General features: G+C 41.6%; 1 protein-coding gene and 1 long non-coding RNA gene across 2 annotated transcripts; both read left to right on the top strand.

Moving 5' to 3' along the window:
- The first annotated feature begins 2,343 nt into the window (after positions 1 to 2,343).
- LOC306740457 lies at positions 2,344 to 3,180 on the top strand. The gene is made up of 3 exons (XR_013771050.1): positions 2,344 to 2,443; positions 2,597 to 2,702; positions 3,053 to 3,180. It is a non-coding gene; the product is annotated as an uncharacterized lncRNA (long non-coding RNA).
- Positions 3,181 to 3,850: 670 nt separating this feature from the next.
- gldc (glycine dehydrogenase (decarboxylating)) lies at positions 3,851 to 12,517 on the top strand (the record flags this gene model as incomplete). Its single annotated transcript, XM_079222929.1, has 15 exons — positions 3,851 to 3,926; positions 4,098 to 4,195; positions 4,770 to 4,854; positions 4,953 to 4,994; positions 5,158 to 5,300; positions 6,743 to 6,818; positions 8,623 to 8,748; positions 9,169 to 9,318; positions 10,023 to 10,135; positions 10,309 to 10,450; positions 10,995 to 11,106; positions 11,272 to 11,367; positions 11,522 to 11,694; positions 11,784 to 11,864; positions 12,377 to 12,517. Exons 1-15 carry the CDS (start codon positions 3,867 to 3,869, stop codon positions 12,515 to 12,517), a joined length of 1,638 nt encoding a protein of 545 aa, XP_079079055.1. The 5' UTR covers positions 3,851 to 3,866.
- Between the last annotated feature and the right edge of the window lie 4,190 nt (positions 12,518 to 16,707).

Below are 16,707 nucleotides of genomic sequence, written 5' to 3'. Positions count from 1 at the left end.
GCCATTATACTGAAACATCGACTTTTCTAATTACATTGATGAAGAATTAGTATTTGGGGTTTTGCTCACAGCCATCCATTGTACGGTTGGGTGACATGGATCAAGTGTATTTTTATATATTGCAACATACAGTATATTGTGATGAGAGAAGTTGCTGTATTATCCATTGAGAAACACTTAAATAACCAGAGGGGAGTGTCTGTGTTTTAATGTTTGTTATCCAGTGAATTTGAAGAGATGCGTCTGGATAGTGACTGAAATACTTTAAGCCAGTGTCAAGCTCAATAAAGCAAAGACCCAAAGAAATTCTAATCACAAATTACACATTTTACAGGTGAGAATGAGGTTCTGGAGACTCTACAGGAGATTGCAACAAAAAACAAAGTATGGAGGTCCTACATCGGCATGGGCTACTACAACTGCTTCGTACCGCCGCCCATCCAGCGTAATCTCCTGGAGAATTCAGGCTGGTGAGTGACTTCAGGTGACCCTTGCATCAAATGAACCTAATGGTAATGTGAAAGCACAGGGAGCGTGTTGCCTCTCGGCACAGAAATCTAATGATGTTTATTCTTCAAGTGTAGTTGCTCATTTAAAACGTATCCGCTGTGCTGCAGAGCACCGTGCCGTTAATAGGAAGCCTTGTGACTCGTGAGATCTGATGACATGCTTCCCTCCTGCTGTCTGCTGTACAAAATGATCTTTCATGCAAATCAAAATCGACCATCCTTGCCCATTTTTCCTCCTAAATCCCGGGGTTGGGGAGACAGATAATGCATTCCTCTGTTCCTTGAATACTACAAAACTTTTGCTATTGTACTTGTGTCCAAACTTGCGCTGTGGTTTCATGTCCGTCTTCTCCTCAGGGTGACTCAGTACACACCCTACCAGCCCGAGGTCTCTCAAGGTCGCCTGGAGTCGCTGCTCAACTACCAGACCATGATCTGTGACATCACTGGGATGCCTGTGGCCAACGCCTCCCTGCTCGACGAGGCAACGGCTGCTGCTGAGGCAATGCAGCTTTGCCACAGGTAACTCGCAAGCTGATCACAAAAACAAGCAGTGACGTGGAAAACAATCTTTACTACTACTCCTATTGTGCTGTGCAATGGATTCAAATCATATGAATTTAACATAATAACTGTCACTCTTCAGGAATTAAGGCATCTTGGCCACGAGAAGAAACTAACGCATGCATTTTCCATACATAAACGTGTATATAGTGACCAGTTCTTTGTTTTCACTCCTCACAGACAGAACAAAAGAAGAACCTTCTACATTGACCCACGCTGCCATCCCCAGACCATTGCTGTGGTGCAGACCAGAGCCAAGTATGTATTACAACCGATCAATGTATGAGCATTATATAAAGAAATCAATTGGGTGAACAAGAAAAACAAAACCATTGCATTGATAATCATTGAGCTACTCCTTTTTAATGAAACCATATTTTGTATGGTATGAAAGTAGAAAACCGCTACACACAGCTTTTCTTATTGAGATGTTGTATCATTATTTACCAATATTTCTTAGTTCCCCTCTGATTTTTCACTGTCATTGCAGCTATATCGGGGTGAAGACGTTGCTGAAGCTTCCTCATGAGATGGACTTCAGCGGAAAAGACGTGAGCGGAGTGCTCTTCCAGTATCCAGACACTGATGGCAGGGTGGAAGATTTCACAGCCCTCGTGGACCGGGCGCACAAGGGAGGGGTAAGGCAGCTTTAAACGAGTAAAAGCAAAACAAACCCGCTTTCAGGGGACTCTGCTAGTCTGTGATTACTATATATCAAAAGAAAGGCACACAATCTTAGATTTGCAAATTTGTCTTTATCCATATCTGAATGTCATTCTCATTGAGGAAATGATACAGTTCACCTAGATTAGTTGGATTGTTATTTTACAGGAAGTCTCTGTGGCATAACGGCAAACCACCTGCTACAAATCAGTCGGAATAGATTTTTTTTTTTTTTATGATTTATGTCCATTGACTTGGTTGTACTTGGTTCTCTCCGTGTCCAGGCTCTGGCTTGCTGTGCCACAGACCTGTTGGCCCTCTGTGTGCTGCGTCCTCCCGGGGAGTTTGGCGTCGATATCGCACTGGGTAGCTCCCAGAGGTTTGGAGTTCCTCTCTGCTACGGTGGCCCCCATGCCGCCTTCTTCGCCGTTAAAGACAACCTGATCCGGATGATGCCAGGCCGAATGGTCGGAGTAACCAGGTGAGATGCTCATCGGTGACAATATTGAGGAACTAAGATTTTGTTTCCTCAATTAAATTTGTCGAAACAATAAAAAAAATGGAGGAAACTAAAAAGCAGTTCAAAACCAACTTACATTTTACATTTCAGGGATGCAGCTGGAAAGGAGGTTTATCGGCTCGCTTTGCAGACCAGAGAGCAGCACATTCGCAGAGACAAAGCAACCAGCAACATCTGCACTGCACAGGTACGATAAGGTTCACATTTTGCACATTCTTATCATTTCAGAATTTATGTCAATCTCGATTTTTGTTTTGTCTTTTTTCGCAAATCTTTTGGGTAATATTGTGTTTTTAAAAACTAAAAAAAACATCCCTTTTGTTTAACCTATGACTCCTAGGCACTGCTGGCCAACATGGCTGCTATGTTTGCACTGTATCATGGTCCTCAGGGACTCAAACACATCGCTGAGAGGACACACAATGCTGCTTTGATCCTTGCTGAAGGTACATTTGTGCTTTTATTACTGCGACACCAGGATAATATTCTGGGCATATAGTGCAGTGCCCTCCCTGTATTTAACACGTAATTTTGATATTTTTTGGGCCATTACTTTGTGGTGAGATGCATAATTTTCATTATTGCCTCAATCAAACACATAATGGACTAATGATCCAATGAAGGTCTGGACAGGGATCAATATTTCATCGTTGCTACATCATGCATTGTGGGGACATTTTTTAAATGTTTTCCCACAATACATACAATAATTTCTTAATTGCATTATAGATAAACAAACATGTTTTCAGTTATTTACGCATCTAAAGAATGTGCTACATGTAATTTCTCACATCAGGTCTAAAGAGAGCAGGACACCGTCTGCACAGTGAGATGTTCTTCGATACTCTCAAGATCAGCTGTAGCGTTGCAGCCAAAGACATCCTGGAAAGAGCCGTGCAGAGGGAGATAAACCTGAGGGTTTACACTGAGGGAGTGGTAAGGGGAGGATATTCTTGGAAAGCAGTGCACTGGTGGATTACCAACTGTTTAACAAGCAACAGGATAATAGTCATCACGGGGGGGAGGGGAACCTTCTTTTGGGACAGATATTACAAGCAATTCTTTTCAAATTGACACAACTACATGAAACGTCATCACAAACTGCAACATGATGACACGATCAAAATCACCCCATCAACATCCTTGACTTCAGCAACACGCAGGGCATCACCGTACCCAACAAACACGAGGACCATCTGACAATTAAATAAACCAGCAGCAACTTTCTAACCACAAACCATTTAACAACATAATTGTACTAAAGAAGGGTTGCCAATTTATTAAAAACAAAAACTGTAACTTTAATATGCTTCGTCTAGATCATATTCAAGTCCAGACATCTCGAGCTATTCCATTTGGTAATCTATAATCCTACTACAAAGTATAGAGAAATGAGATTGGCTACTCCTGGGTTATTGGACCTCGTCCCCCAAGCTGTCGTCACAAGCTGCTGTTTTCACTGAATTATACTGCATTTCCCTACTTCACTCACTCAATGCCAGATGTATATCCAATATAAGATGGAGGCTTTAAGATCAGAGGCATGTTGTTAAAAATGTAAAGGCTTTTATTGAACTCTGTGTCAACAGTTGGGTGTCTCTCTGGATGAGATGGTGACTGAGAGGGACTTGGATGACTTGCTCTGGGTCTTTGGTTGCGAATCTTCAGCAGTAAGTTGATTTCTTATTCGCTCATTTATATTTGATCTGTTATTTTAAAAGTAGTTATCGGTTTCTTATGTGTCTATGCTTCTGTGTTTCATAGTGATTGTTATTTATAGAAGTAGCTTTAACATAAAATGTCCTCCTCTTTTATTTAAATTTGAAATGCTCAATTTGCAGGAGCTGATAGCTGAGAAGATGGGTGAGCGATCAAAGGGGATCATGGGAAGTCCTTTCAAGAGGACGAGCAAGTACCTGATGCACCAGGTCTTTAACAGGTTGGTATTCTCGGTTAAACTGCAGCCCTGAAACACATAATGGAGCACTACACCAATGAAAACGAATGGACAAACATGATAACTCTTTTATGTGTTTATGACATGTTGGGCCATAAATATCAGAATCAGATTTTCCATATTGATTGTCTGGTATCAAACGCAGTGCTCAGACTTTTCAGCACTAATTCTCTGATGGGAAGCCGTGGCAATACATTAAGATCTGGCTTAATATATTATTTTAGAATAAAGATGTGCTGGTCCTAGAAAAAGCAAGAATGTTGTGTGTAACATTGGAAGCATTGTAACAAATTATATCTACAGTAGAAATTGGACTCTGGCTACACGGGCATCTCTCATGCGCTACTATCGTTATTAGTGCCATTAAAATAACAAGTCAATGTATTACAAGTCATGATCACTGTGACATACTTGCAGAACTATTAAGTATTGGTCGTCTGCTTACTGAGTGCAGTAGTAGGACATTTTACAATTTTTTTTTTTTTGTTTTTCTTACTCAACTGGGCTCAATATGCAATTAGTTGATCCTAATTCTGTCTTCCTGGTTAATCATTAGTTATCACTCCGAGACCAACATTGTGCGATACATGAAGCGCCTGGAGAACAAAGACATTTCCCTGGTACACAGCATGATACCACTGGTTAGTACGAGCTGATTTACTAAGGCATTCAGATTGGCAAACAGTTACAATTCACAAGTTGAAGCTGTGTGACGCTAAAAGAGTGTTTTCTTCTTCAGGGCTCCTGCACCATGAAGCTAAACAGCTCTTCAGAGCTCATGGTGAGTCATTCCAGATAACCACTTAATCGTCTCCATAACATCTGTGCAACTTGATCCGCTGAGGGAGGCCATTTTTCCATGACACTCACTATCAAGCTTAACCAGAAGTTGTTTTGGAAAGTTGCAATCTCTCCCACTCACTACTCTCCTCTCTCCTCTTTAGCCAATCACCTGGAGGGAGTTTGCCAACATCCACCCCTTCGTGCCATTGGATCAGGCTGACGGCTACCAGATTCTCTTTAAGCAGCTGGAGAAGGACCTATGTGAAGTGACGGGCTATGATCGTATCTCCTTCCAGCCAAACAGGTAAGATTCCCCTTTGTGTTGCAGCCTATATCTGCACATACCAGCTCTGAAACATTTCCATCCTTAGTTCACAGAAATAAAGGAATGCTTAATTTCCAGGCAGCATTTCAGCTGCATTATTTAACACATGTAAAGTATTTCCTGTGGAAAACACTCACTTTTTATTAATTATTTGAACCCCTAAAGTCATTCAGAATAACCTCATGAGACTAATGGTTTAATTCTGTAGACAGTTAACTTTACTCCTGTCCTTAAAACCTCTAGCACATTGAAATGAAAAAAAGAAACATGCACTTTATTAGTCCCCTTGGGGAAATTCTTCTCTGCATTTGACCCATCCCTGGTTGGGGGGCAGTGGGCTGTCCTTTGGGGCGCCCGGGGGGTAGCTGGGGGTTGGGTGTCTTGCTCAGGGACACTTCGACATGTGAGCTATGGGGGGACTGGGGATCGAGCCGGGTACCTTGCGGTTTCTGGACGACCACTCATCCCCCTGAGCTACAGTCGCCCCCATAAAAAATGTTTTTAATGCTGCGCGATTGAGCAATTCTGCTCAATATTTGCACATCCTGTTATCATTCTTTTGATAAAATAGGGATTTTATGGTTGCCAGAACTCTGAGGGTAGAAGCCAGGCCATTTTTATTTCAACTGGAAAAACCAAGAGTTTCCCTTTGCGTCTGGGACCTTGTAGTTGGTTTCAGACTTTAGTCAGTATCCAGTAGTCAAATGCTTTCTATCAGCACTTTATCAGCAGCAGAGGGTTTATGAACCGCAAGTGGCGGGCCATGGTTTTGGACGTACGCCACACCGGTTAGACCGGTTTAAAAAAAACATACAAAAAAAATGTAACATTTTAACCTGACTGCCCACCACGTGTGTGTGTGTGTGTGTGTGTGTGTGCGCGCAGGTGGTACATGACTATAGTTTGTGTGTGTGTGGGTGGTACATGACTATAGTTTGTGGGTGTGTGGGTGGTACATGACTATAGTTTGTGTGTGTGTGTGGGTGGTACATGACTATAGTTTGTGTGTGTGTGTGGGTGGTACATGACTATAGTTTGTGTGTGTGTGTGTGGGTGGTACATGACTATAGTTTGTGTGTGTGGGTGGTACATGACTATAGTTTGTGTGTGTGTGTGTGTGGGTGGTACATGACTATAGTTTGTGTGTGTGGGTGGTACATGACTATAGTTTGTGTGTGTGTGTGGGGGTGGTACATGACTATAGTTTGTGTGTGTGTGGGGGTGGTACATGACTATAGTTTGTGTGTGTGTGGGGGTGGTACATGACTATAGTTTGTGTGTGTGTGTGTGGGTGGTACATGACTATAGTTTGTGTGTGTGGGGGTGGTACATGACTATAGTTTGTGTGTGTGTGGTACATGACTATAGTTTGTGTGTGTGTGGGTGGTACATGACCATAGTGTGTTTGTCTTGTCTTCCAGTGGCGCTCAGGGAGAATACGCTGGCCTGGCTGCCATAAAAGCCTACCTGAACTCAAAGGGAGAGAGCGCAAGAACTGTAAGTGTGGTGCTGAATTAGTGAGTAAATTATTATGATTTAATAATAGTTGAGTCTTTCATCTGATTCTGCTGCTTCACACACAAACAAGTGGATTGATTTTTAAATCGAGCTTCAGTTTCCAGATTATCTGCACTGCAAACAAACTGTACTGATGAATGTTATCATCAAAGCCCCATGCAGTGTCCCACAGCAATTTAGAGAAAACTGTACTTAAAGGAATAGTTTGACAATTTTGGAAATACACTTATTTGCTTTCTCTGCAAGGGTTGATGAGAGGATACATAACACTAAATTAAACCAATGCATAGCTCGCACACTGCAGGGCTCTGATGTTCACTTATTTATTACACTTTGGTGACATCTTGAGCAAGACTGCTCTAAATCAGACGGGTCATTCTTTATCAGATAGATAAGCTAACCATCTGCTGACTGCAGCGTCACTTCATGATGCACAATCAATCTAATCGTCTAACTGTAAGCAAAGAAGAAAATATTTCCTAAAATGTCCAAATATCACTTGAACCTCATCATCATTTGCATTACAAAGAGAGGATTAAAGAGGCTCCTGAAAGAGAAATTAAAATATACGAAGCCTCAGTTGGTACACAAGCCTTTTATTCTCAATACAACTTCCCTGTTTTTCAATGAGATAAAATTATTTCTAAAGGCAAAGCAATTGCTATTTTTAGATGTATGTGCTGATATCTAAGAGTGGTTTATCTCTAGTAGTTTCTTTTTGATTCTGCGGACATTGATAATGCTGACATTGGTCAATAAACGGCAAGAGAACATAAGCCACCGAGTGTAAACCCTATCAATCTGAATTACTGACAGCTTTATTGCTACCAGGTTACAATGGGTCATTTTGACGTCTCAGATTAACATGTTTCAGGTATTCTGGTTAGGAATAAGTATCCTAACGTGCTGATTGGCGGTAGCTTGAGGAGGAGATAAGACGCCCCCACAGATTAAAGAATGGCTGACTTCAGTATTTTCCCTGTACTGTAAATCGTCCTTTTTTCTTTTAAAGACTCCCTTAGGACCACATCTTAGATAGTGGCCTGCTCCCTTGACACAGTCAAGGTCCAAACTAACAACAGTGTGCAAACAAAGGGGCTGAAAGCGCTGTGATCCCACTATAGGCCATCGGCTTTCAAGGTTCCATATTTGGAGATTTTAAGACTTCGGGAACTGCAAATCACTGGTGTAACATGCGCCGCAGTGCTTTTCTCGGTCAGTCATTAGTCAGTTTTGCCCAACCCACAGGTTATAGTGACCCAGTTTCCTTGTGTGAGTTGCAAATGTGTCGCCCTAATAAGGTATAAAATCAATTAGTGACCTGCAGGCAGGTTACAGGTCAGTGCCAGTGGGTAGTTGCCAGATATAGAGCTACAGACTAAACCCTAAAGAGTCCTACTCTTTTTGGAAAAACAAGTTATGTTTTTGTCATATTCTACTATATAACAGTACTTATTAAAGTCCACCACTTGCTAATGGTTTTTGATTTTTAACTTGATATATTTTGGCTTTAAAATGTCACTTCTTTAGGTTTCCTTTCTGTACAAAGCAGCATTGTTAGACTCAAGCGCACTCAAGGAGATGAATTGTAATGATCATCTCTTGTAGTCTTAATATGAAAGTGTTATGTTCTGCTGGTCTTGGATAATGCAGTTGTATCAATATAGATACTGAAATATTATTAGTCAAATGTATAAATTAATAAAAAGACAATCTGCCTCCAGACTACACGTGTCCCGGCTCTCTTGTCCCGCTCCATTAATATTTCTCCTTTCACCTCCAGGTCTGTCTGATCCCCAAGTCGGCCCACGGCACCAACCCAGCGAGCGCTCAGATGGCCGGCATGAAGGTTCAGGTGGTGGAGGTGGACAAGGATGGCAACATCGACCTGGCACACCTCACGGCGCTGGTGAGAGCCGGACCGTTTTCGTTCCACTGTTTTCACGCACGAGGGTCAAAGCTGAAAGTTGTATTCCAACAGTAATTCGTTTTGTCTTTTATGAGTCACTCAACTTAACTTAAATAGTGCGGTGCCAAATCGCTGGAGAACCTTTTCATGAGTAGAGATGTACTGTACACTATGAAAAATCTTTTTTCTTTTTTGTGAAGCAATAAGGGTCACCCTTCACAATTGGCAGTAACTGCTGGCCAGGATACAATCCATGGTTATGGTTCTGCAGTGTTTAGACTTCCCGTTCATTATCTCTGCAGATCACCATAAGGGTTCATAAAAGATGGGCAGCTTTGAACTAAAGTAAATTTTCAAATTTGGTCTATTCCCCCAGAACCCACTTTTAGTAATAATGATGGCTCGGGAATTCTCTTCCAGGTGGATAAACACAAGGCGAGTCTGGCAGCCATGATGGTCACCTACCCTTCCACCTTTGGTGTGTTTGAGGAGAAGATCAGAGACGTGTGTGACCTCATCCACCAGAACGGAGGCCAGGTGTACCTGGATGGTGCCAACATGAACGCCCAGGTGAGAGCGGAAACTCCAGCGTGACATGAAAACGTGATGTTTCTGTTCTGTCACGTGCAAATGTTCATTCAGAGAGTGAACGGTTACTAGTGGAAACTGAAGGCTAATGGGATAAAGGTTTATAGATGTGTGTTATCATGCTGTAAATAGTTAACCTTTGGTCTCTATGATATCCAGATAATGGTTTGAGATCGCCGCCACAAATCACTGACAGACTTGCAGACCCTGTCCCCACTGAGTTCATAAGCATTGTTCTCTTTTATGTCACGTGAATAACTGGGCAGATCAAATTAAGGAGGACTCTGGGGTTACTTAAGATATTCAAATGATCCCAAGAAGTTTACTTAAGATGTTTGCATTTGTTTTGTGTTATAAACTCGTGTCTATATCTTGCATAACTCATTGTTTTATGCCCCTTAATACTCATGCTGCACATGTAAATTACTGTTTATTAGAATTCTTAATGCTTATTAAAGCTAAAACCCTCTATACTGGCTTTAATGTCAGGGATCTTCAACTACGTAATGCTCTGATCTAGTTTAGATTTAGATGGTCATCTGCTCTTCATTCTGTGTTGGCCTATATGGTATCAGTAAAGTCTAGATTAGGCATTCCTTACTGCACATTATCAGCGTTTCTGGTGAGAAATTGTCATTAGCTAAATGTTGGCACATTTTAGTAAAAGTATGACTATTGTTTTCCAGGTTGGTCTGTGTCGTCCTGGAGATTATGGCTCTGACGTTTCTCATCTCAACCTGCACAAAACCTTCTGTATTCCTCACGGTGGAGGAGGACCTGGCATGGGGCCAATTGGAGTGTAAGTCAGAATGGAGATTAAGAGCCACGCTCACTGGTGCTAAATGTACTGTAACCCTGAAGGAGACATTATCAAAGTCAGTTTAGAGGCCATGCACACAGCTGCATGTTTATTCTGTAAAAGCAATAAGATGAATAGTCCTCGTGACATTATTCTACTCTTGTCTTCATCAGGAAGGCCCACCTCGCTCCCTTCCTGCCGAGCCACCCTGTGGTTCCCATGCATGCAGTCAACACCAGCAGCTCGCTGGGAACCATCAGCGCCGCCCCCTGGGGCTCCAGCGCCATCCTGCCAATCTCCTGGGCCTACATCAAGGTCAGCGCGGATAGTCAATTATTTTGTGGTGTTGTGTTCTTTTGAGAACGGCACGACATGTTTCACAAACTTTGATACCAGAGAGCACGGAGGACACGAGGCATAGGAAAGTATTTCGTAAAATGCTGACTCAAAAGCAGTGCAACAACCTGTTCAGAGCATATTAATCCACTGAGAAAATGACATCCCTTTGTATCCTACAATGCATCTCAATTTGTAAAAAATATTTTGACTTTTATAGAATAAACATCAAGAATATTTCAGTCAAAGGAAACTGTTACAGTGAATAATTAAGACAAAAGAGCAGGCATGTAAACCTTATTTCTGCATTTTGTTATCGCACAAGTGTTAAAGACCCTCATGTGAGTTTCATGACCTGAAATGTTTATCAGGAATAAGTGTTACTAAACGACACAAGGTGCACCTTTCGGACTTCAAGAGAAAGTTCGATCTGAATGTTCCTTACATAAATAAACCAACATATCATCAATTTGTGAAATGGACGTTTTCCAATACCGCTGCTAATATCATTCCTGTGTTTTAGATGATGGGATCCAAAGGACTTCTTCACGCTACAGAGGTGGCCATCCTCAATGCCAACTACATGGCCAAGAGGCTGGAAGGTCACTATAAGGTCCTCTTCAGAGGCAGGAAAGGTACGGCTGTGAAAGCATTAATTTCTTTCAATGTATGTTGACGTAGTACTCTCTGCATTTCCAAAGATGTCTGAAGTGAATTTTCAAAAGGGGGGAGAGGGGGAAAAGAAGGTTATGTCAAATTTTTAAATGCTCTGCTTGATGTGCTTGTGTTGGTCTGAACAGGTTTTGTAGCCCACGAGTTCATTCTGGACGTGAGGCCCTTCAAGAAGACCGCTAATATTGAAGCTGTCGACGTGGCCAAGCGGCTGCAAGATTATGGTACGCTAAATTAAACATTGAATATACATGATCCTACATTCTCTTCAAAACAAATTGTACGAAAACACAAAACAAATTATTTAGATTTTATTGATTTATTATAACCAATAGAAGCTGTTTCTGATATTTCGTTTTTGTTTGTGCTGGTGTCCAGGTTTCCATGCGCCCACCATGTCGTGGCCGGTGGCCGGTACCCTCATGATCGAACCCACGGAGTCAGAGGACAAGGCTGAGATGGACCGGTACTGCGACGCCCTGATCGGTATCCGACAGGAGATCGCAGACATCGAGGAGGGAAGGATGGACTCCCGCATCAACCCGCTCAAGGTACGCCAATGACTTGATTTAGTCTAGTTGTACGAGATGAAAATATGCCTCACAGCAGCTAATGTAAAGCTCCTCGTGTGTGTTTGCAGATGGCTCCTCACTCTCTGGCCTGCATCTCATCCACCAACTGGGACAGACCCTACTCCAGGGAGCACGCTGCGTTCCCCTTGGTGAGTGTCCTCCTCCGACTTCATTACACAATCCCGAATCCCGGCTACAACTTTTCTGGAGTGCGAAAGGTTGTTCGAGAAGAGTCATTGTCTGTATTGCCATCTAGTGGTTACTTCTAAGAATGGCTTTTTATTCCTCAATCTGTGCAGAGAGCAGCAAAAAAACGTTTTGTGAAGAAACTCCTTCAATGACCGGTGCAACTCACAAAACAATTAACACTAATGTGTTATGTGGTCACACAGACACTTTGTTTTGTCTAAAATCTCCACCCCATTACAGCAGAGGCAAAAAATATATCACACAATTGGTGTGCTCCAGCTATAAATGCATCCATAATTTGAGTTGCGTTCTTCAATGTAGAATATCTCAGTTACACTTTTTCCGATTTTAAATTGTTTTAAATTCACTAATTTCACATCGTACTTCCAGAGCACCTTTGGATTTTTTTCTCTTCTGATGAACTTAATTGAAGTCTCATTAAATTACTTTGACATTTATCCTCCCTTTACAGCCCTTCATTAGGCCCGAGAGCAAATTCTGGCCAAGCATCTCCAGGATCGACGACATCTACGGTGACCAGCACCTCGTGTGCACCTGTCCGCCCATGGAGGCCTACGAGTCTCCGTACGAGGAGAAGAGAGCCTCCTCATAGACGCTCCTTGTGGTCCAGTCCCAATGTCAAATCTTACAGACTTTTCTTGTTTGTTCAGTGTAAATGTGAGGGGAGGATACAAAATCACAGAATTTGCCATTATTGTTATTATAGGATGTTTAATCAAATTGGGTAAAATAACAAATGAATACCGTCAGACTCATTTGGGGTAAAACGAGCTATTCTTTGCCACTATTGTTTTCGTCCAGCTCTGATGACTTTAGACTTACCCTTGTCGTCCATGTTAACATTAGTGCCCTTAGGATTGTAGTTAATTCCCTCAAGCAGAGCCAGAAGTTTATTAAGTTGGGGTGCAAAAAGTCTGACCATTTCACAATGTAACAGCCCTGAGCCCTCGCAGACTCCTTTCACATGAGGGTCAAAGTCAGTGAGGTGGACATTGGGATGTGGCTTTGTCTCTGATCTCACCCATTTCACAGGGGTCACTGGTTTTCCCCCCAACTCAAACTGTTCCAATGGACCAAAGGTGCAAGTTTTGCTTTCCAGGTGGCAAAATAAGTGCTCCCTCCCTACATAGGCCGCTACGTAAAACACCTGAAATACTGTATTTTAAGTTGAGTACAGTTTTCAATTTCTAGACTCCCAATGTCTATAAAAATGCCCTTGGTGCCTCAATTCTGTTGTGTAAAATAGTTGCCTTGACGTTCCCCTTTTTTTTTTTTTTTTTCTTTTTTCGAATAGTCTGACAAAACATGTTTTTAATTGTAGGCTTTTGTTAATATGCATTTGTTGTATAAAATGTTTCAACGTGTTTTGTTGACCAAATAGATGACGGTTATCTAAACTTTAAATGTGTAATTTTCTAATCTAAACTGTTGTCAGAAAAAAACAACCATATTAAACTTTTGTCTTTAAGTGTGTTCATGTTTGTGTGAAGACAGGTGAGATTCACTAACAGGAAACTGCAAGACCGATTTAAATTCTTATTCGTCAACACTCTCACCTAGTGGTGACAAAGTAGATCTCAATTTATATTGGACCTTTTGAAAATAAATCCTCCTTTCCTTTTTAATGGCTTTAGCTAAAATTAACTTATGACTTGACTTATGCCATACTGATTTGTCTTTTAAACCCATTTGTGACATTATGACTTAAGTGATGTTTTTACGACTATGCGAATATTTGAATTTTCACAACGTACTATGACTTGTTTTGATTTAATGAAACGCTATACTGTGACTTTTTTGACATACCAACTGTTTTTTTTTTTTTTTTTACGACCTATGACTTTAAAAGCAATATTTTGACTATAGCAGTGGCGGGCTGTGCAGTTTCTACCTGGGCCTTATGTGCAGTCTGATATAAATAAATACAATATTGACATTTACCTTTTTAATAAGAGGGTTCACACTTGCCCTCCTCCCTCTCTCCCCACCTCCTTACTCCTATGTCCTCCTGTCCTTGTTCGCCTCCTCTTTCCATTAAAACAAATAATACAAAATATTTAGGGAATAAATGTAAACCTATAAATCATCCATTATGGAAAAAAAAAAGTATTTGTAAAAAGAAATAATATAAAATGTGAAAAATATAATAAATTAATCAAAAGTAAACAGAAATAATCCATCAATAGAGAAAAACAAATTTACATTTACCTTTTTAATAAGAGGGTTCACGCTTGCCCTCCACCTCCTCTTCACTCCTCCTCTCCCTACCTTCTCACTTCTCTGTCCTCTCCTCTCTCCTCGTTCGCCTCTTTCCGTAAAAACAAGTAATACAGAATCTTTAGAGAATAAATATAAATCATCCATCATTATGGAAAAAAACGGCCAGCTCTCTCTTTCCGCTGCCGTTTTTCGTTGGTGGCCAGCCAGGCGACAGCGCTTTATGATTTCTAACTATTTCCGTCCGTTTTGGGGTTTTGCCACCCACCTTAGTCAGTGAATAAACCATCTTTTGCATTGAACGCTGTGTCTCCCTCTCGTCTTGTAATGGCATTAGAGCCGGATCGTGACAAATTGGGGGCTCGTCCGGGATTGGTGCTTCCCATTAGGGTGTTCTCCCCCTCCTCTGCATCCTCTGCACTGTAGGAGCCTCCGGACTGTGACAGAGGCACAGACAGGAAGGGAGGAGAGAGATGCTATTCAATGCCACGGTGATTTGGGATAAATATAGGACTTTGTTGGACTGTGGAGACACATGTTTCATGTATGATGAAGACCAAATATTTGACTGTGTGAACGTGTACACTGTGAAAAACCCGCCAAAAGAGGCTGGCGTGAAAACAACCCCACACACACGCACAAGAGACCATTATGTAGGCTACAGCCAGCTGTGCCTGGTCGTACAACATCTTCTCAAAGTGGGGAACGTGCCAGGAGGAATCTGTAGAGTTCAGATTCAGCTCATTGTCGGTGGCAACATTAAGCGTTTCTCCTGCCGTGCGCAACTTGCAAATGCATATCTGGCCTGAACAGTAAGAATAGAATGCAAAACACACACCATGCCCACACAAGTGACATACAGTATGTAGCCCTGCCTACAAATGATCATTTAGACATCAGGATGTAATAAAGTTTTCTAAAACATTAAGTTCAAAGTAGATAAACATAGAAATAAGCAAGTGATCTTTACAGTTTAAAGGTTAGAGTTCATCAAGTGAGCATAGTTTGCGTGATGTGTACATAGTACAGCATGTGCTTTCTGACAGCCTAACTTGTTTTAGCAAAGTAATCTGTCAATCTATGTTTTTCTGTGTGTTAATTGGGTTTTCCTGAGACAAACAGCCAATCCAATTTACCTCTCAGGTAGAGGGGTGGGATTTAAGTGGATTTATATTGTGTTATAGAGAAAGGCATACGCTAATGACCACCGTTGAGTGAACCGTAAACGGTATTAGCGTTAAGGACACTTGTCAAAACTGTCCGCTGTCAAAGAGGTGTCCTTATTTTGACAGCATGGAGCCTAGCTAACAGTTAAACTTGACCACATTAGTCGACCATTTGTGTTTTTTAAACCAGCATGCACTGTAAAACGAAGTGTCATCACGCCAATGCTAAAGAAGCTTGCGCCCTACTACTAAGCTAACCTACTTAAAATGGCGTCTGGACCTCTGTTGAACGTCTTTTCTCGCGGTGGCGGGTCTCCTGGTACCAGTTCATGTTTGGGACATGTTAAATTGTATGTTTAAACTTTAAGTCACGCACATCTCGCGTTAGCGAGTTATTAGCCTCTGTGGCTTTACCTGAGGTAGTAGGCCGGCTGTGGAGCGGTGACCTCTCACTTGGTGGGTGGAGGATTGGTCTGAAACACCTAATGTGACCCCCCGTGTTCTGCTGAGGACCGTCCGCTCTCAGAAAAGCTGCGGTTAAAAGGCGTCCGGGCTCCACGTGGCCATTTCTGGACGCCGACCGACGCCATGCCAGCCTTATCATCCTAATCCCCCCCAAGCGTGTTGATTAGTTACCAGCTGGGGTTAGCTACTTTGTTGACATAGATAGACCAGCCAAAACTTGCAGACTTGAGATGAACCCGTTTTTTTTTTTGCAATACCACAAGTTGACATTAGGTGGCATGCCAAAACAGGTTAGGGACACACCAAACAATCACTTCTTATTCTTACAATATAATGTATTGTAAGAATATATTTTCTACCTGGGCCTTCTGTGCCGTCTGATATCGTATGCATAAACACGCGCATGACGGGACGCAGCGTCATTAACGGACAATGCATCTAGTCCACATCAACAAGAACAAATTCACAAGAACCAGTAACATTTAGTTATAACAAAACATGACAAAACAATACAGCGCTGCAGGCTGGAAGCAGAACCACAGAGGAAGACGGGAGCTGTGCTGTGAGAAAATAAGCTAATAGGGAAAAATAATTATAATACATGTAGTGTATTTGTGAAACATACATAAATTATAAACTAGCTATAACTTGTGATTCTGTTTAGGCCAGCAGAGAAGGCTTAGCTAAGGCTTAGCTAAATAGTAACTGCATTCATTATTCTTGGATAGAATCTGTTAAAACTATTTCCTTGATAAAATGGCTTTATAGGGTTTGTTTTTCAGAAATGGTGCGTTGAACTGTGCGTATGAAAACTAGTATTACAGTACTTTAGTCCACATTTTAAGTCTTTAAAAGTTATCAAACGTCATTTCCTTTTAGAACTTTAGTCTTTATTGCACAGGAAGAACGGATTTCATTGAACACGTTATACATG

Source organism: Taurulus bubalis, assembly GCF_910589615.1.
Source record: "Taurulus bubalis genome assembly, chromosome: 8".
Lineage (NCBI taxonomy): Eukaryota > Metazoa > Chordata > Actinopteri > Perciformes > Cottidae > Taurulus > Taurulus bubalis.
This window is presented reverse-complemented; position numbering and strand designations above follow the sequence as displayed.